Here is a 21,929-nt window from a genome sequence, read left to right on the forward strand (position 1 = left end):
TTTTTCTGCAAAAGTCTAGATGGTAAGTATTTTAGGCTTTTTGGGACAGATGCTCTCTGTTACAACCACTCAATTCTGCTGCTGAGATGGGAATGCAACTGTAGACAACATGTACGTGAGTAAGCAAGGTGGTGTTCCAATAAAACTTTCCTTATAGCAAGGATTTGGCCCTCTGATACTGTGTCATGGTTCTAAACCAATAATAGTTTTAAATATTTTCTTGAACTTGAACTAATTCACCAAATTATTTGAAAACTACAGAGATCAATACCATTATAACCCTCACTACAAAAGTTTGATTCCTATGTTCTATCAGTCTATTACATTTAATGTTTTCTCCTCTATTCCTTATAATATCTGATACTAAGAGTGCCCCTTTTCAGCTTAAACACTTTTGAACAATAATAAAGAAATGTTTATTAAATAAAAATTATTCTTACAGAGTAAAATACGTGTTACTTGCCTGAATACCAAAGGGTTGATCTCTGATGTTCATGTCATCTTTGGCATATCTATTAAATAGAGAAAATATATAAACACAATATTAAGAATAATTTAATAAATTAAACAGCAGTTAATCCAAAAGTGTTATAGTTCTAAGCGCATTATGAAATATATTCTTCAATAAGTATATATAACCATAAAATCTATTTAGTATTTCCAACACCATTTAGTTATTAAAGTCTAGTCTTAATAGACTAATTACACTTAATAGACCCATAGACTAATTTACAATGTTAAAAAAGTGAAAAAGTATATAAAACAAAAGACTATCATCAAATTATTTGCATTAGACAACTAATTGAAATCATTAAATAAAATAATTAAAAATAACTTTTTATATCATTTGCCTTCTCTAGTGAATAAAAAGACATCGGGGCCAGGCTCAGTGGCTCAATCTGTAATCCCGCGCTTTGGGAGGCCAAGGTAAGTGGATTGCCCAAGCCCGAGGGTTTGAGACCCACCTGGGCAACTTGGCGAGACCTCATATCTACAATAAAAATCAAAAAATTAGCCAGGCGTGGCAGCGCTCGCCTGTAGTTCCAGCTACTTGGAAGGCTGAGGCAGAAGGATCGCCAGAGCCCAGCAGGTCGAGGCTGCGGTGGCCGGGAGCGGCCACTGCACTCCACTCTGGGCGACAGAGACTCCAACTCAAAAAGAAAAAAAAAAGACATCGGATAAATTTTTACTTTCTCTTTTATTTTTTTTGAGTTGGGGTCTCACTCTGTCGCCCAGGCTGGAGTGCAGTAGCATGATCATGGCTTACCACAGCCTCAGCCTCCTAGACTTAGGTGATCCTTCCACCTCTGCCTCCTGAGTAGCTGGGACTATAGGAGTGCACCATCACGCCTGGCTAATTATTTGTTTTTTTTCTAGAGACAAAGTCTCACTATGTTGTCTAGACTGGTCTGAAATTTCCAGCCTCAAACACTCCTCCTCCATAGTGCTGTGATTATAGATATAAGACACCATGCTCAGCCAGATAAATTTAACAATATATATCGCGTCTTAAAAGTAAATCAGTCCTTACTTTTCTCGTGGTGCTCCTTTCTGCCATTCAAATTTATACTCCGTCTCTCCTTCAGTTTCTTCTTTCTAAAAACATTCATTGAAAATTCTTTTAGTTTTTCCATAAAATCACAATCCAATCAATTGCAAGTAAATTCAGACATAGAAAAATAGTCCTTTACCTCTTTGTTTTCTTGATTGCATATCAAAAAACATGGGAGTAAAAAGGCAAGACAAGTTAAAAACTTCAAATATAGTCCACTATATACTACAGTACAATACCATGGTATTTAATTGTAACTTGCAAGAATTTAATGATTTGACTTTTTTTATTCTTTTACAAGATAAAAATTCAAACCACAGAAAGATAAAACACAATACTGAAAAAGGTGTAACACTTAATAAGTATGTTAATTCCTAATTTTAAATGTGTATACTGTTCATTGACAGTGAATATTATGTTTTCTATTTACAAGTATATTTATTAAGAAGACTAAAGATATATACACAAATTATGAAAGAATTAAAGTATATTTAGTAAGAAGACTAAGATATATACACAAATTTTGAAAGAATTAATGCACTTCTTCTGTTACTGAGATGTTTTTCCTCCCCAAAAGACAGATCATGAAATACTACCAGATTAGAAAAACATCTTTAGTATTTATTTTGCTGTATGATTACGGCATTCCTTATTATCTTCACAGAATAATAGCAATTTTAAAGAAGGGCAACTTATAAAAAATATTTGTCATAGTAGTTTTCAAACTTTAGTTGCACATGTATCAAAGACAAAAAAAGGAAATGAAACAAGTACCTTTTTTAGCCCCTGGTGGGGCCTCATACATGAAATTAAGGCCATTCTTTACACGTTCATCGCCCATAAGCAATCTAGGTTGAAACAAGACATAAAGTTAACCATTTTACGTAGGAGGAAAAAAAATTACAGAATATTCCTCACCCCCCATAGAAAGCCTAAGGGAATTAAGATAAAATATTTTTGTTACAGATAAAGTTCTAAAACTTTACTCCACTGACTAGATCACACTTGAACTATATGAACAGAAATCAAACAGTGCTGCCTCCTTAGTAACTGCTTCTGAGTTCTAAGATTTTCTTACTACTTGAGATTCTGGCTATTCCAACAGAAAAGGAGAGAAGAAAAGAAAGGAATTTCTTAAACTCTGAAATGCTGTGGAAATAGTGACAGGTTTGAAATCCTATATGCCATCACAAATTTGGAATTAAGTTAAACATTACCAATACTTTTTCTTAACTGCAAAGGATCAAATAGTTTTGAAAAAATGAGTCTCTTTGGGATTTCTTTAGGACGTCAAATCCAATTAAAGCTTGGAAGAGTCAAAACCAGCAAGAGAATAAAATTCTTTAGTGAGGCCAAAGAAGAAAGAATCATTTTAAAGAAATTCTAGGCCTGGTGTGGTGGCTTACACCTGCAATCCTAGCATTTTGGGAAGCCGAGACAGGAGGATCGCTTGAGCCTAGGAGTTTGAGATCAGCCTAGGCAACACAGCAAAAAAAATCAAATAATTAGCTGGTGTGGTGGCACATGTCTGTAGTCCCAGCTACTTGGGAGGCTGAGGTGGGAGGATCACCTGAGCCTAGGAGGTTGAGATTGTGGTGAGTCACGATCATACCACTACATTCCAGCCTGGAAAACAGAGCAAGATCCCGACTCAAAAAAAAAAAAAAAAAAAAAAAAGAAGAAGAAGAAGAAATAAAAGGAATTCTACAACAGGCCAATTAGTATGATGGAATCAGTGTCAGCTATACCCCAAAAATCATATTCTTTTTAATTCTGTTTTAACAGTGAGAGTACCCTGTTTGAATTGTTTACAAACAAAGAGATATGGGAGGCTGAGTTAAAGTTTTTTTGTTGTTATTGTTTTTTTTTTAATGCCTGGAGTGCAGTGGCACGCTCACAGCCACCCCAGCATCGACTTGCTGGGCTCAGGCAATCCTTCCGCCTCAGCCTTCCAAGTAGCCGCCTCAGCCTTCCAAGTAGCCAGAACAACAGGCATGCATTACCAGGCCCGGATAATTTTTTGATTTATTGTAGAGATGAGGTCTCGTCAAGTTTCCCAGGCTGTTCTCGAACCTGTGGGTTCAGGGAATCTCCTCACCTCACCGCCCAAAGTGCTGGGATTACAGGCTTGAGCCACCGTGCCTGGCCTAAAATTTTAATTCATAAGATCCAAGTAAAGTACTAATCATAAAAAAGAAGGCTAAAGAGTGAGAAGAATTTCCTTTTGTATTTGGAAATGGCAATCACAAAAAATATACTACATAATTGCAATTCCTCTCCTCATTGCCGTTGTATTCCACAAAGAACTGTAAAAAATAGGCAAAGGATGCAGGGATCCACATCCATACAGAGAATCATTCAACACTCTAAGGGAATGCAGCACTGCATATGCTTATGCCATGGGCAACTTCAAAACATGCTGAGGGAAAGAAGCTGATCACAAAAGACTACATAGTGTATGACCTAATTTATGACATGTTCAGAACAGATACATCTATAGAGACGGAAAGTAGATTCATAGATGCTTAGGGATGAGAGGTACAAGGGGGACAAGGTGGGAGAATGGGTAGTGATTGCTAATGGGTATGAAATGTCTTTTTCAGATGATGTAAATGTTCTGAAATTAGATTACGGTGATGTCTCCAAAACTCTAAATATACTTAAAAACAACAAACATACATTTTAACAGGTATGTAAATTATATCTTTATTTTGAATTAAGACCATTTAAAAAAAATTAAAATCAAATACATGAAAAGCTCAACATCACTAGTCATTAAGGAAATGCAAATAGGAACCACAGTGAGGTACCACCTCATACCTATTAAGCTATTATTAAAAAAAGAAAACAAATATTAGCCAAGGATGTAGAGAAATTAGAACTTTTGTGAATTATCAGCAGGAAATGTAAAATGATGCAGTCACTATGAAAAACAGTTTAGTTGTTTCTCAAAAAGCTAAACATAGAATTACCATGAGACCCAGCTACTCCACCCTCAGGTATATACTCAAACAAACTGAAAACAAGGACTTGACTAGAATTTTCTATACCAATGTTTACAGCAGTATTATTCACAATAGTCAAAAGGTAGAAGCACCCAAGACTCCATAAACAGATGACTAGATAAGCAAAAGGTGGTATAAACATATAACAGAATATTATTCAGCTATAAAAAGGAATGAAGTTCTGATATACATTACAACATGGATGAACCTGGAACACATTATGCTCAGTGAGATAAGCCAGATACAAGTTAATATAATATTCCACTTACATGAGGTATCTAGAATAGGCAAATTCATAGAGACAGAAAGTTGAATGGTGGTTTCCAGGGACAGGGAGGAGGGGAAATAGGGAGTTACTACTAAATGGTTACAGGGTTTCTGTTGGGGATAATGAGAAAGCTGACTATCAAGAAAAACACTTTTGAATGAGGAAGAAAAAAATGACTTTGCAAATGACCAATCACTCATAAATTTGCAGTCAAATGACCAAACCTAGAAGCAATAATATCCCAGTAGCAGGAACACACTTAGTTCCCAGATCCTGGTTTCTAAATAGCATTTATCAATAAAAGAAGCCAGGGCTCCTCGGAAAACTGGCTGATTCCTGTGCTGGAGCAGGGAAAAATAAGACGAGTCTGGAACATCTTGTGGTACCAGAAGCAGTTTTAAAAAAACAGAGATGGGCCATATTAAATGGATATAGGTGCCAACCTGACAGAGCTGTCAGTGGCCCAAAGAGAAAGGACTGTAGCAAGGAAACAAATAACAACAGTATTAGATTATAATCCAAATAATTAAATTAATATCCACAAGTCCATATTGATAGTAATAAATGATTAAGTAACCAAATAAGGGAAACTCTTCCTTATAGAGGAATTCTTCTTCTTCTTCTAACTTAACAAAAAATACAGACAGGGTCTTGCTATGTTGCCCAGGATGGTATTGAACTCCTGGGCTCAAGCAATCCTTCTGACTTGGTCTCCCAAAGTGCTTGGATTATAGGTATGAGCCACCACACCCAGCCCAGAGGAATTTAAACTAACAAATGTAGGGGGAGCAAGAGAAATAGAAAATAACAATTAGACCACCACAGTAATAAATAATTGATACAGGCAAGAGTTACTGATGAATGCTAAAATTAGTGGGCAAAAGTTTAAGGAGAAACAAGGATTTGCAGAGCTTCATATATTAATTAACTACAAAGGAAAAAATAGTAACTCTTCTTTTTAAGATAAAGAATAAACATGAACAACTATGATCTGTTTCAAATCTATTTTTCCATTTCTTCTCTAAGTTTATAACTCTAGCGCAACACTTGGCTGTTTCCCAGCTACCCTCTCCATTTTCCCAGTGTACTGATCTTTAATAAGCTTTTCTCTCATGTAAATAAGAATTTTTTAATAGTGATGCCATGGACATTTCGGATTAGGTAAGTCTTTGTTGTGTGGAGCTGTCCTGTGCATTACAGGTTGTTTTGTGGCAGCCCTAATTTCCACCCACTAGGCGTTGGTAGCACCCCAGCTCCCTGGCTGTGCTGCTAAAAAATGTTTCCAAACATTGCCACATGTCCCTGGGGGACAAAAATGGCCCTCAGTTGAGAAACATTGATCTAAATCCTTATCATTCTTCATAGTTCAGCTGAAATGTCACCTTTTTCATGAAGTCCTCCCTTGTTATCTCAAATGGAATTATTCAGTCCTATGTTAACATGCTAAATTTTTAAAAGCAGTGTTTTTAATATATCAGTCATTATATTTGGCCCTGAAGTATTAATATATGTATATACTCCTTATTAGAATTTCTTTTTTTTTTTTGAGTTGGAGTCTCACTCTGTCGCCCAGACTGGAGTGCAGTGGCCGCTCCCGGCCACCGCAGCCTCGACCTGCTGGGCTCCGGCGATCCTTCTGCCTCAGCCTTCCGAGTAGCCGGAATTACAGGCATGTGCTACCATACCTGGCTGATTTTTTGATTTATTGTAGAGATGAGGTCTTGCCTGCCCAGGTGGGTCCCGAAATTAGAATTTCTTAGGGGTAGAAAAAAACTATGTTTCAGACACTTTTACAGGCCCTTACAACACCATTTGTTGTCTTTAGTGAAGCAGGTACTCAACAGAAGTTAACAAGATTAAATAAAATTAGTGAGAAAGCTACTTAATTGAACTGAGTTTTAGTTTTTAATTTTCCTCTCAATATATTATATTTTAAAGAGCAGTTTAAATAGGATAGCAATATATTATATTTAAAAACACAGTGTAGTAGTACTTTGCTTGAATTCCATATTTTGATAAAAAGTCAATCTTTGTGGAAAATTTACAGTTCTGTTCTAGAGTTTCTTTTCTTTTCTTTTTTTTTTTTTTGAGAGTTGGTGTCTCACTGTTACCCAGACTGGAGTGCAGTGGCACACTCTGGCCACCGCACAGCCTCAACCTGCTGGGCTCTGGCCATCCTTCTGTCTCAGCCTTCCAAGTAGCTGGAACTACAGGTGTGCGCTACCACACCCAGCTAATTTTTTTTGATTTATTGTAGAGACGAGATCTAGCCAAGTTGCCCAGGTGGGTATTGAACCCGCAGGCTCAGGCAATCCACTCGCCTCGGCCTCCCAAAGTGCTGGGATTACAGGCTGAGCCACCGAGACCAGCCTGTTCCAGAGTTTCAAATGAAAGCAAGTATTCTTGAACTCAGAGTACAGTCTATATAACTAAAACACCTCTGCTTAGTTGCTTGATTAACCAAGAGAAACCAGTTTTGGTGCTAGATTTGCAAACATAAAATCACAATAACTAAAGAGTAGGTACCACACTGGAAGAAACCAATGAGGAACTCTAGCCATGAACAGAACAAGTCAAATAAAGACAGTTTACTTTTCTTCTTGAAGGTGCCCTGTGAACATCTTTTCATTTGAGTGTATGTTAATGAAATACTTTTATAAGAGGTCTCAGCAGTTCAAGTGTAGATATTTCTTGTTCTTCTAAGCTTTGCCTAATTTGAAACTTGCTCACTGACTGTACGAGTCACATGAATCTATATTTTATGTGAATTATGGGTAAAGCTGGAAAAAGGCAGCCATCTATAGGTTTGAGAGTAAAAAAGACAGTTCACAGAAAAATAAAAGAATCCTATCATTGGGCATTCAATTAAAAAAAAACTGACTTAATATAATTCAGTAAGGAATCAATCTCATGAAATTGATTATTCTAAGAACATCAGTATAGTAGAATTTCTTACCTATTATCATATGATTCTTGTTCTTTAAGATACTGTTGCATTAATTCTTCTTGTTTCTTCTTATCATATGATATTTTCTGTTCTGCCATCCATACCTAAATTAGTGAAGTTAAAAAATGTAAAGTAAATAGTTGGACTTAAATTAAATAGGAAGTCTGCTTTTCTTTTATAATAAAATATAAAACGCTATTGCTTACAGTTGACAACATAATCCAATTTGGTCATAATGACACCATCACAAAATAACCCCTGAAAAATCTGACTTGTGCCTTAAATCCAACCTTCAAACTCGCTAAGCTATCAGGCAAAAGTGTCAAACTTGAGAACCACTCGGAGCATATGTGGAACAACAGCTTCTTGCACTCAGTCCTTATGTTATTTCAGACAGCAGAACAAGCATCTCTCTACACAGAATGTTTAATCTATGTAACTATTTTTTGGTCATGTGCCTGACATCTTCACACCTTTGGGTTTTTAAAATTTTATTTTACAGTTGTGGGGTACATGTGAGGATTTGCTACATAGGTTCATTGTGTAAAGGCAAAATTTGGGCTTCTAGCAAGCCCTCTCCCCCCGGAGTAGTGAACATGGTACCCAATGGGTAGTTGTGTGCCCCTTATCCTCCTTCCCTCCCTCTTTTAGCAGTACCCAGTGTCTGTATCTCCTGCCTTTGTGTTTGACAACCATTCAACATAAACAGTAAGTCAAGCCTTTCTATCCAAACACACTAAGTTTCAAGGATGTAAGTTTGAGGACACTTACACTGAGATAATTGTAACTATAAACTGTGGGGGGGGGAGACAAGTATGGGAAGGAGGGTGTGGGACAAGACTGCCATTACTCAATTTTAAAAGCAAAACAGGGGTAGTTATTTGTATTGTAGTAGCACTGAGATAGGAAGGGTCTATGGGGACAGTTTGAGATGTGAACAACAAGAATATGGAGATCAAAAACAAAAATAGAAATGAAAAAGAACCTGCTGAAAACAGAATGTATCTAAAATTTCTTTTGGAGCATGTTTCTAAAAGTTTATTCCACTGCTAGTAAGAGAAAAATCTATACTTCCAGCACATGTCTGGAATTTTCACTGAAGCCCACAATGTAAACAGTCCAACAGAAAACTGCAAGACCTCATTGGCTGGCAGAATAACATACTACTTATAACAGAATACCATTTATCTAAAGCTTTAGATTTTACAAAGTTATTTCAGTCTCAATTGCTCAAGAGCCCAAATACATATTGAGTACTTATCATGGACTGGAATAAGAAGTAATAAAACATATTCCTGCCTTCAAAATCCTCAGAATCTGCTAGTCAAAAATCATAATGACTTTGCTGCTAGTAGAAAATCATAATGACTTTGCTGCATGTTTAAATTATTTCATAATTAAAAATAATAATTAAGCTTGATTATTTGGCCAAAGATATATAAAGATAAAGAAACAGAACACGACAGTGATTAACTTTGGGGGGGCAATGGGGAAAACCAGCATTAGAGAATGCTATATAGCAATTTTTACAAGTTATTTATATTCTAAATTAACTAACCATATTCACAGGAAGCCAGTGTTACACATTTTTGTATATCCTTCCCAAAATGGTCTAATGTACATATATATATACATTCTTTTTAAATAAGTGGTAACATACTTCACAAATACACAAAGAGAATACATATAAAATTCTATACCATGCAGATAATTCTCCGATCAGTAAACAAAAGCTTTCTTCTCTTTTTGGGGGTTGGGGTTTCATATTATTCTATTATGGGGTTATACTATAACTTATCATTTATTTAAGCAGTCTCCTACTGTACTGATGGGCGTTTAAGAAACTTCCTATATTCTGCTATTACAAACTCTGCTGCAAGAAAGAACTCTATAAACAGATAACTTCACACATTAAACACGGTTTTGAAACAGATGAAGACTGCCAAGTAAAAAACAGGACAAGATATTACTGGCAGAGGTAACAATTCAAGCAAAGGTCCAAAGGTGTAAAAGAGAAAATAAGTAGTTTGATATACCAGAATATAAAACCTGAGGTGGGAAGAGCAGTAGGGAATGAAGAAATAAGATGGAGCCAGACTGCTAGGACTTAATCCTATACAATTTTAATAAGGAGCTGGAAGTGATAAGATTTGTGCTTTAAAGACTAGTCTAGAGAAACAACTTACGTCCACACAATGGAATATTACTCAGCAATAAACAGGAATAAAGTACTGATACAAACTCTACCATGGATGAACTTCAAAAACATGCTAAGTGAAAGAAGTCAGTCACAGAAGATCATGTATTGCATGATTCCATTTATTTGAAATGTCCAGAATAGGCAAATCCACAGAAACAGAGTAGACTAGTGCTTGCCCAGAGATGGGAATGGGGCAGGGTGGGGGGTTGAGAAATAGGGAGTGACTGTTAACAGTTTTGGGGGTTTCTTTTTGAGGTGATGAAAATGTTCTAAAATTATTTGTGGTGATGACTGTACAACTCCATGAATATATTAAACCTCATTGAATTGTACACTTTAAACAGGTGATTGTATGATATGTGAAATTATCTCAGTAAAGCTATCAAAAAATGACTATTCTGATGCTTGTGTAGATAATAGATTTGAGAGGAGTCAAGACTGGAAGGAGAAAAACCAGTTAGGAACGACAACAATCTTGGTGAAAGGTGATGAGGTCAAAACTAAGATACAGGCAGTAGTGACAGACATTGGATATGGATTCAAGAGACACTTGGAAGGTAAGCCCAATAGAATTTATTAGCTGACTAAATACAGGAGTGATGCTGAGGTTGAGAAACTCATGGCTAGAGCATACATTCTTAATAGGGAAGATATTGCTGTCCCCCAAGGGGCAGATAATTGGTACCTGGGGGAGATGGCAAAAAAAATCATCTTACTCTTTTAATGTAAATGTTTACATAGATTGTCATAAACAGATAAACAGTATTAAAATTTCATGGGGGAATAATTAGAAACGTGTAAATAGCCTATTTCTTAGGAAGGCAATAATGAAAAAAGTTGAGAAATAGTGGTCTGAAGCGAGGGTATATAGCAAAACATCATCACTACAACTGGTTTTTAAAACCACTAAAAGCTTAACTCATTTTCATAAGATTGTAGGTAGGGGAGTTTTTTTTTTAAAGATGTGGGGTAAAATTCGGGGTTAGATATACAAATGTCAATTATGCAGGTACCCTTGTTGATGGGGTGTGCCCCTCCCTCCCCTGGCAGTTTCCCTCGACTGCCAATCCCACCCCCCCTCCCCGGGCAGTTTCCCACTACTGTCAGTGGTAGGGGAAATTAACAGTTTATTGAGCATCTCCTCTATGTAGTGGGCACAATAATAGGTGGTCACTTTGTTTCAAATTCCTTTATCTACACCATTTCACTTAATCGTCACAATTTTACAATTCAATCATCCTTAATTTATAGGTTAGGAGACTGAGAAACAAAGATATTAAATATTTTGTGGAATGTCTTAAGGTTAAAGTGACCGTGCTGGAGTAACTCGAATCCAGATCTGATTCTAAAGCCCTAATTCTTTCTATGTCACCATTTGCTTTTTGATTGCTATGAGATTCAGCAAAGTACGGCACCCAATAGACTTGTAAGTATTTAGGACGTTAAACTTCAATGAGGTCATCAAACAGACACTACATTATCGAGTAGATTTCTCTTTTAAGCTCCATCTTAAATAAACTGGAGTCTTCTTTGTCCAGAAGATCATCGATCAGAAGCCGTGATCCCTGGGATCAGTAAAAACCAAACCAGAATCCGCTAAGGAACTCTAATATCAGTCTCCATGTTATGTGGATTTGCACTCCGGCCGAAAAAGCTCCTAGGCCGCCCGTCTCCTCGATGTAGAATAAACTTCGAGGACCCGCTTCATCGGCGAGTTGCTCAGCAGAGAAGAAGGGGCCAGAACACCAGGGCTTTAGGCCAGGAGAAGAGGGGGCTGTCCTGGGAAGATGTCAGAGGCACCACCACTCCCACCTCCAGCAGCCTCTGGGAAGCCAGCCTCCAGGCCCAGCTCCCTCCCGGGGTCTCTTTACTCACTTTTTTGATGTTGGATTTCGAGGCGGGATGAAAGTCCTTCTTGCACATGAAGTTGGCGAACGATTTCCCCATCTTGGAGCCGGAGGAGGGAAAGCAGCCTTCAGACCTAAGCCGAACGTAAACAAACTCTGCTGCCGAACCGGAACTGCGCGACCAGCGGCAGCGGGAACTTCCGAGGTCAAAGGTGACAACTTCCGGCGACTGGCGCCTGCGCCCGCCGCCCCCCGCTTCTAACCCCCTGTCACTTCGGGTAGCAGGGAGGCAAGGTGAGGGGCGTGCACGGGGAAGGGGCGTGCAGAGTTGAGGTCGGATCTAGGAAGACCGACTGGGACGGGGCGCTGCTTGACTGGGAGCCACGAGCCCAGCTGCGCCAGCTGCCATCTGAGCGCTGCCGGCGGAGGTGCGGGGTGGGCGGCGGCGGCTCCTCTGCAAGAGGTGCTTGAAGTTCCAGCCCACGATTTTCTTCTCTCTTTTGGAGACAGGGTCTCGCTCTGTCGCCCGGGCTGGAGTGCAGTGGCGCGAGCATACCTCACTGCGGCCTTGACCTTGACCTCTGAAGTTCCTGGGCTCAAGCGAGCCTCTCGCCTCTCGCCTCGGCCTCCAGAGTAGCTGGGACTGCAGGCGCGCGCCATCACGCCCGGCTAATTTTTATTTTTTGTAGAGACAGGAGCTCGTTCTGTTGCCTAGGTTTCTCTCGAACTCCTAGCCTCAGCGATCCTCCCGCCTCGGCCTCCCAAAGCCTTAGGATTACAGGCGTGAGCCACCACGCTCGGCACAGCCCATTACTTTCTTTGAACTCTGACTCGAGTTGCAAAAACTTCTGCACCGGTTTTCTCGTTTGTGTTATGGAGATAGTAGTTCTCACCATAACGGTGGTACGTTTTGTGAGGCTCCAACACCTGTGATGTTCCTGAAAGTGCTCGGTGAACTAAAAGTGTATAAAATAGAATGACAGCGGGCTCCACACGAGTAGAGGCCCTGTCTATTTTGTACCTGGCTGTTTCCAGCTGTACAGTGCCTGGCACAGAGAGATGTTCAATAAACAAACCTTTGCTGAATGATGAATTTGCGTTCGGCGTTAGTAAAGGCTCTCAAGGCTTCACCTCATGAACTACACGCCCTTCGAACAGGGCGGCACGTTTCCTTAGCTTTCCCTACGACCCCAGTTAGCTCAGGATACCTAGCAAAGCTTGATAGCCCTTGGGACTCCATGGTTTGAGTGGAGGTGGGTGCTACTGTTGTAGGTGATTCACCAACCAAGTCCTCTAGGGGTGATGTTAAGAATAAACCATGGTGGCTCACGCCTGTAATCCCAACACTTTGGGAGGCCGAAGCAAGAGGATTGCTTGAGTACAGGAGTTCGAGACCAGACTGGGCAACAAAGACAGCCCTTGTCTCTAAAATCAAAAACAGCTGGGTGTGGTGGTGTACGCCTGTAGTCCCAGCTTCTTGGGAGAGTGAAGCAGAAGGTTCACCTGAGCCCAGGAAGTCGAGGCTGTGGCCCTGTGATCATGCCACTGCCCTCCAACCTGGGCAACAGAGTGAGGCCCTGACTCAAATAAAAAAATAAGCCTTTTGTGAGAAATTTACTCTTTTATGAAATAATATTAACAGCTTTTGCATGTGTCTACTATGTTTCAAACACTTTGCAGAACGCTCTACTTCTTATAAATTCTCATGATAGCCCCATCAAATAGTATCTTTTACTTTACTAGTGAGACAGGAGACATAGAGAGAGATTGTTTTATTATTATTATTTTTTAAACTGGAGTCTCTGCCGCCCAGACTGGAGTGCAGTGGCATGCTTACGGCCACCCCAGCACTGACCTGCTGGGCCACTGCGATCCTTCTGCCTCCGCCTTCCAAGTAGCCAGAACTACAGGCGTGCGCTACCACCCGGCTAATTTTTTTGATTTACTGTAGAAACGAGGTCTCACCATGTTAAAGATTAAATAGCCTGGCAAAGTTATGTAGTGGTGGAACTAACTCTGGAACCCAAACAGAAGGAGTTCCAGAACATAAAGGTTGAAATACACAAAATAGCAAAAGATTGTGATTGCTGTCTTCCAATTACCGGGAAGAGAAAAACTCCTTGTAGTTTCAGGCTGAAGTTGTTTCTTTAGTCATTTTGTTTTCTTTTTAATGAAACATTTGTTACATTTAAATTTTATTTTAAAATTGCTAGCATCTGCTTGTGCTAAGCCATTCTAATGTTTGGACATTATTAAATAAGGGAAAGAAGGAAACTCTGTAACTATGTTCATTCTGAAAGCAAAATAAAAATACCGGACACTTAAGAGTATTACTAAAACTGAGGATTTAAGATTTTCCAAAATACAAATGCATTTAGATACTAAATTATATAACCAGGATTTTAAAATTATATATGTGAACTTTCTCCTGGAAATATCAACAATTTGGAATTATATTGACATTTTTTGGTTTGAATCAGTGAGTATGTTACAAAATTTCAGTTTTATTAGTATTATAATCTGTGTGTATTCTTCCCCAACTTGAAGGAGATCCCTTTTTCCTTCTTTGAGGAAAAACTGGCTAAATGGAATTTTTTCCCATAAGTTCCAGCAAAGAGAATACAAAGATTAATAAGACATAACTCCCAGCCCTCAAGAATCTCATTGTCCAGAAAGGGATGCAATATGTACGCAAATATATATATATTTGTATATATATATATACACAAATATGTACATAATTATAGTATAATATAGCCTTTACAACAGTAGAGCTAGATACAGGGATCTCCAAATATGGAAATAGTGAAAGCATATTCAGGGAAGAGGTCAGGAGAGAAAGATCTTAAAGAGTAAATTTGAACTATAGATTAGAAGAAGGTGGTTCTCATTGCTGTTTTCTCACTGACTCTTGTAATAAAAGATTGAGTCTCCGGTCATATTCTTATTGATTTTTTTTACTACAGTATATGAAATTTAAAACTTTAATGAACATCCTTAAGTAGATATGGCAATAACATCCTTTGGTCACTGAGTAAAAGTCTTTGTTTTTATAAACTTTAAAATATTTTCTCTTTTTTTATTTTAAAACTTCTGTATGATTTTTTGTTTTTCAAAAGAAAAATGGAACCTTTTTCTTGTGACACTTTTGTGGCATTACCTCCAGCAACAGTTGATAACAGGATTATATTTGGAAAAAACTCAGATAGACTCTGCGATGAGGTACAAGAGGTAGTTTATTTTCCTGCTGCAGTTCATAACCTGGGAGAACATCTTAAGGTAGGTGAAATACATGTTTTGTTAGCAATACGGGTTTTTTAATATCATAAAGTCATTCCTATCATTAGCAATTTGGCAGAGACTATAGAAGTTAACATTCAAGAATTTAAATATAATTTAAAATTTGAGTCAGAAGTAAACTGCTGGTCTTTTATTTTCAGTGATTTGGAAGAAACAAATAACAGAAATAAAAAGTGTTTACTCTTTGATCAAATATTTGAATGCTTTCCATTTGCAAGCATATTAGATAGGGCAAGGGATTTAAAGCCAGCTGTCAAGGCTTGGATTCTGTCTTCCAGAAGCTTAGTGTCTAGCACAGAAATAGGATATGTAAGCAGCTATCCCTATCATAAAGGAGGGTGGTTTAAATGCTAAATCGAAGTAAAGGAATATGCTGTGGCAGCAGAGGAAAAGGAACACTAAATTCAGATTAAGGATCAAGGAAGGCTTCATAGGAGTCATGGTTAACTGGAGTTTGATGGACAAAATGGATTTTGATTCTGAGTTGATGTAGGTGTAGGTTCTGATTGATGTAGAAAATGAAAGTCACTCCAGACTCTCCTTTTCAGTTTTATAACACATCAAAAAAGATTTCTTAGGCCCCACAATAACACTATCAGCATGCATTTTATGCAGTCACTTGGAAGTATATACATTAATGAAAAGATATACTTTAAAAATCCATTTAACATGGAACTTACAGTGAGTTTCATATTATGCTTTTGTTGTTAATTTATACTTTTTGAGTTTATTTTATTGATAGTCTAATATTAAAATATATTAAATATTGGATTTTTTCTGTATACTATGCCATATTTTCTTTCTTTTACTTAGACTATTTATTCATCCATGATACCATTTCCACTTTATTGCTTCATATTGAAATCTATCCTATTCTGTAAATCTGTGGTTCTCATTCTTTCCATGGTGGTGGACATACCTGATGAATTACTTTGACATGTGACATGGGATTCTATGGCAGTACACTTGAATTTAAGGGCTACCTTATGGGTACTTATATCACTAATCAAGAAACACTGAACATTGAAGTTGAGAACTGCTTCCTTAAGCTTCAACTCATATACACTTCCTCTATGAAAATATTTCAAGATATCACAACTAGAAACCGTCTCATCTGAGCTTCTATGATGCCTCATGTTAACATCCCCTTATGGCCCTTATACTTTATATTTTGTTGTGTCTTAGTTAATGTACAAGTCAGTTTCTTGAAAGTGAGGACTGTATCTGTTTCATCTTTATAATTAATGTGTCTCTTGGCAAAGGGCTTTATAATGGGAGATGCTCAGCAAGTATTTGAATGAATAAATGCTTTAGGTCAATTCTGAATATGTTTTAAAGGTAATATCTTTATTATTGAAAATTTCAATTGAGTTATATTTCATTTACATCTTTCATAATGGTCATGTCTTCTGATTGATTTTTTTAAATTCTGGATTTTGATAACTTTTCTGGTTTTGTGGTTCTTGCTATGACTTTTTTTTTTTTTTTTTTGCAGTGTACTTATATAGAAATTGAGCAAGTTCCTGAAACATATGCTGTTGTGCTTAGTCGCCCAGCTTGGTTGTGGGGGGCAGAAATGGGGGCCAATGAGCATGGAGTTTGCATTGGGAATGAGGCTGTATGGGGAAGAGAAGAAGTTTGTAATGAAGAAGCACTGTTGGGCATGGACCTTGTCAGGTGGCTTTTCTATTACATTTTGCACTTAGAGAACTTGTCTAGATTTTAAATTTTGATGTAACTCTTACCTATTTTATTTATTTTTTGAACTTTGATACATTATAGTTTGTGTCAAAAATGCTTTAGACTACCAGCATGCATTTTCATTACTCTCAGATTATTTAATTGGGAGAAGGGAAGGGGTTGGAAATTATGATTCATTGGAGGTACCTAATGTGTTTTACCATACCTTAACTAAGTCTCACAGTAATGAGTTATTATGCTTATTTTATGGGTTAAGGTAACTTGCCAAAAAATTACCAAGTTGGAATTTGAATATAGGTGTGTTTGACTCTAGAAACTTTATTTTCATGATTCCAAACTGACTTCAGAAAGAAAAGTTTTAAAGGTTAGATTTCGTTTTATCTGTTAACTGAAAGAATTTTTACTTTGAATGATACATAAAATCTCATGAGCATGAAATTATCAAGAAAAATAATAGAAATGTATTTTAATCTGAGAAATTTAATATTTTTATTTTAGACTTGGCCTTGAAAGAGCTGATACAGCTGAAAAAGCCCTAAATGTCATTGTTGATCTACTAGAAAAATATGGCCAGGGTGGAAACTGTACAGAGGGTAGTATGTTATTTAGTTATCACAACAGTTTCCTGATAGCTGATAGGAATGAAGCCTGGATTCTGGAGACTGCAGGGAAGTACTGGGCAGCAGAAAAAGTACAAGGTATGGGCAACTTTTTGTGATTTAATTTGTTTTCCAATTAGTAAAATATGCCCTTAACTGCAGCTATTGCATTTAATTGTCTTTCAAGACTTATAATATAGTGCAACAAAGGGTTGAACTGCAGGGGAAATTTAAAAATTGTAAAGAACAGTAAAAGAGTACGATAAAGAGCCTTCTTGAAAAAGGTAAATAGGTAGCATTATCTCTGGGAATATGAATGTCATCTAACCGTATCTACTTTCTTTGCAGCTGCTCTTGGCTGTCTTTAGTACTTCTTCACTTTCTAACAATCCCTTACCCTTTCTTTTTTTTTAAACTTTGGGCTGTGTTCCAGAATCTTACATGTAGGTGTGGAGGTGAGGAAGTGGGAGTGTGGTTAGGGACAGATATCCATAGATTAGTGGTTAGAAAGGATATATTAAGACAGTAGTAAAACATACACATTCATGCCATTGAATAAAACAATACAATTCAATTGTTTTCGAATGCTTTGACTTTTCTTTCCCATGGTTTCTTTGTGATCATATATTCCTTTAATTTTTCAAGTGAGCAAAGCCAGAGATATAAAGTGACTAAAGGTGGTGAATGAAAAACTTGGAACTTAACTCTTTCAATCCTGATTCTTACTTCAGTGTTCTTTCACTAAAGCACAGCCTTGTGATCAAGCATAAACATGTGCTTTTTGTGTATTTACCTCCTGGACTCCTCACCTTATTAGGCAGATAAGATACACATGTGAAAATGTTAAATGGTGCATGAATTATACAGACACACAGACTGTGAACATTTAGATAAGGAAAGATTACTGTGAGCTAGAGGAGTTCAGAAAGCCTTCATGAAGGCAGGCTTCAGCTTTAGAGGATTTGGATGTCATTTTTCAAAATAGGTCATTGCCAGTGACTTAATGGACATTTTATTCTTTGCATCCATGATTATTAACAAACAACATTGAACTTAGACTGTTTTTTCTAATTGTGATATTTGGCCTGATTGAACTCTTTTTATTTTATTAAATGTGCTACATGCAAAAGAGAAATGAATAAATACATTCTGTTGAAAAAGTCCCACCTGGCTATCCAGAATGAACACCTTCGATGGGTCCGATTATTTAGTTATAGATTAATTTTGCCAACTGTTATCTCTTTCTATTACTAAATGAGCCCAAGAACTTAATTGTTAAACTATAGGGAATTATCTATTAGAAAATTCTTTTTCTACCTTTGATTCTGTCATGATTCAAGTGTGGTTTTTGCAGTGAAAATATTCCAAGTATCACTTTATTAAAGTAACTTAATTGATTTGTATTTGGCAGGCTGTCATTTTAATTGATTTTAAAACAGTATCAGTCTTGGTGACCTGCACCTATAGTCTAGCTATTTGGGAGGCTGAGGTGAGAGGAACTCTTGAGCCCAGAAGTTCAAGGCTGCAGCGAGCTATGATCGTATCACTGCACTCCAGCCTGGGCAACAGAGTAAGATTCTGTCTCTAAAAAGTAAATTTTTAAAAAATTATCAATGTTCATGTATTATGAGCTGTTTCATTTATTATAGTCTTTTTGGAACATGCTTTTTTTTTTTTTTTTGAGTTGGAGTCTTACTCTGTCGCCTAGACTGAGTGCAGTGGCCGCTCCTGGCCACCACAGCCTCGACCTGCTGGGCTCCGGTGATCCTTCCGCCTCAGCCTTCCAAGTAGCCGGAATTACAGGCATACGCTACCACGCCCAGCTGATTTTTTGATTTATTGTAGAGATGAGGTCTCGCTGCCCAGGCTGGAACATGCTTTTATTTTTCATATTTTGGTTTAAAATTTTGTTAATAGCTTAATAAAATTTTTTGGAAGTCTTATATTTCTGCTTTAGATTTAAATATGACTATTTTTTTAAAAAAGTAATTAATAGAAAAGACTAATATCTAGAATATATACAGAACACTTAAAACTCAACAATAAACAAGTCATCCAACTAGAAAGCAGGCAAAAGATATGAAGGGACATTTTGCCCAAAGGAATATACAGATGTCAAATAAGTACATGAAATGGTGCTCAGTATCATTAGCCATAAGGGAAATACAAAACTCCAATGAGATTTCACTATACTTCTATCACAATGGCTAAAAAAAAAATAATGGCATACCAAATGCTAGCAAGAATATGGAGACTTGATCATTCATAATTGCTAGTAAGAATGTATGGCCAGCAACTCTGGAAGATAGTTTGGCAGTTTTTTTAAAAAACTAGACACGCAACTACCATACAACTTAGCAGTTGCACTCATATGCATTTATTCTAGAGAAGTAAAAACTTACATATATTTACACAAAAACCTGGACACAAGTATTTATAGCAGCTTTTCTCATAATGACCAAAAACTGGAAAACAGTTCAGATGTCTTTTAACTTGTGAATGATTAACAAACTGTAGTTACATTTATACCATAAAATACTACTCAGCAATAAAAAGGAATGAACTGTTGATACATACAGCAACCTAAATGAATCTTCAGAGAATTGTGCTGAGTGAAAAAAGCCGAAAGTTTATATACTGTATTATTTCATTTACATAACATTCTTGAGATGACAATTATAGAAATGGAGAACAGGCTAGAGGTTGCCTGGGGTGAATGAAGGACCGGGGGTGGGAGATGAGTGGATTTGGTTATAAAAGGGCAACATGAGGGATCCTTGTGGTGGAAGTATTCTTTACTTTGTATCAATACCAATATTCCGGTTGCGATATTATACTACAGTTTTGCAAGATGTTTCTATGGGGGAAACTGGGTGAAGGGTACACAGTATCTCTTTGTATTATTATTATTATTATTATTATTATTTTTTTGAGTTGGAGTCTCACTCTGTTGCCCAGACTGGAGTGCAGCGGCATGCTCCGGTCACTGCAGCCTCGACCTGCTGGGCTCTGATGATCCTTCCACCTCAGCTTTCCAAGTAGCCAGAACTACAGGCGTGTGCTACCATGCCCAGCTAATTTTTTATTTATTGTAGAGACAAGGTCTCACCAAGTTGCCCGTGTGGGTCTCGAACCTACAGGCTCAGGCAATCCACTCACCTCGGCCTCCCAAAGTGCTGGGATTACAGGCTGAGACACCAAGCCCGGCCTGTATTATTTCTTATAACTGCATGTGGACCTATAATTATGTCAAAATAAAAAGTTTAAGAAAGTAATTAATTTATCTTTTTAAATGTGTAATAGATCACATAGCACAAAATTTAAAAGTCTGTATTTACATTTAAAATGATTAAGAATCATAATGTACAAATAGACACTTTATGTTAAATATGACTTTTTTCCCCCTTCCCCTCTTCTTCTTTGAAAATAGAGAGAATTCGTAATATTTCTAATCAGCTTTCTATAACAACCAAGATTGATCGGGAACACCCAGACATAAGAAACTACGCTAAGCAGAAAGGTTGGTGGGATGGTAAAAAGGAGTTTGATTTTGCTGCAACATACTCTTATCTTGACACAGCCAAGATGATGACTTCATCAGGCAGATATTGTGAGGGCTACAAGCTTCTAAATAAACACAAAGGTAATTTTATCATTGAAATAATATCTGAATGACAAATTATATTTTGTGTAACTGTAATGTGGGAATAATGAAATCTGTTTTGAAGTATTATACTTAATAAAAACATAGTTTTATTAAAATGGAAAACATTGTGATATTTACTATAAGCTATTTTTTTAGATAAGTGAAGTATTGTGAGAGGGTCATGATTGTTTTGAAGGCTAAGTTCAGATTCTCAATCCTCAGAACATTTTTTTGGTTACTATTAGTTTTTTTAAAAAATTGGGATTACTTTTCTTCTCACAATTCATTGGAACATGGAGACATGGCTTCTTTGACTATGCTGCTGCTGCTTTATTTATCTTTTGATAGTACTCTTATTGGTTCTTATTACAAAGGTTATATGTTGAACTTCTGGCCAAGAAGATAAACTGAGCAGATATAGGAATCCTCTCTTTCCACTCCAAAACTTTAGAAATGTTGGATAAAATATTTAAACGTTAAGGACAAGAAGCTATATACCTAGTTCAAATACGAGAAGAGGAAATCACCCAAAGTGAAAAGACCCATAGTGTTGGTAAAATTTGAGGTGTCTCCTTCCCACATCGTCCTCCTCATCTCTGTGTCAAGGGCAGGAATCTGGACCAGATATATGTTTTAGAGGCTAAGTATTAACATCTATGAGAATGTAGGAGTCTTGGTGAAAGAACCATTTGGAAAGCAGGATTCCTTATTAAGGCTACGATTCTGAAAAATGCTACTCTATTCCTTGCCCAGAGTTTTAGCCTGGAATTGAGCTGCCTGTTGCCCCAGCCTATAGATCAATACTGCCTCCTGTGAGAGATTGAATTCTAAACCACATGTAATTTGTGGGCTCAGCTAGAGCCA

General features: G+C 37.2%; 2 protein-coding genes across 2 annotated transcripts in view; one reads left to right on the top strand and one right to left on the bottom strand.

Annotated features, from left to right (window-relative positions):
* CIR1 (corepressor interacting with RBPJ, 1) overlaps positions 1-12,003 on the bottom strand; it is a 41,772-nt gene extending 29,769 nt beyond the window's left edge. The window contains exons 1-6 of the mRNA XM_008064752.1: positions 11,848-12,003; positions 7,782-7,876; positions 2,327-2,400; positions 1,692-1,702; positions 1,532-1,596; positions 464-512 (exon numbers count right to left, since the gene is read on the bottom strand). Coding sequence (XP_008062943.1) covers positions 464-512; positions 1,532-1,596; positions 1,692-1,702; positions 2,327-2,400; positions 7,782-7,876; positions 11,848-11,919 — 366 coding nt within the window. The 5' untranslated portion in view covers positions 11,920-12,003. The remainder of the gene's footprint in view (positions 1-463; positions 513-1,531; positions 1,597-1,691; positions 1,703-2,326; positions 2,401-7,781; positions 7,877-11,847) is intronic.
* SCRN3 (secernin 3) lies at positions 11,993-21,101 on the top strand (the record flags this gene model as incomplete). The annotated part of the gene is made up of 5 exons (XM_021715891.1): positions 11,993-12,113; positions 15,025-15,098; positions 16,615-16,796; positions 17,319-17,518; positions 20,850-21,101. Coding segments are annotated over 5 exons (822 nt in total), but the record flags the coding sequence as incomplete, so codon positions are not given.
* Positions 21,102-21,929: the final 828 nt, after the last annotated feature.

Source organism: Carlito syrichta, unplaced genomic scaffold, assembly GCF_000164805.1.
Source record: "Carlito syrichta isolate Samal-C Ts95f unplaced genomic scaffold, Tarsius_syrichta-2.0.1 Scaffold307993, whole genome shotgun sequence".
In the NCBI taxonomy this organism is placed as follows: Eukaryota; Metazoa; Chordata; class Mammalia; order Primates; family Tarsiidae; genus Carlito; species Carlito syrichta.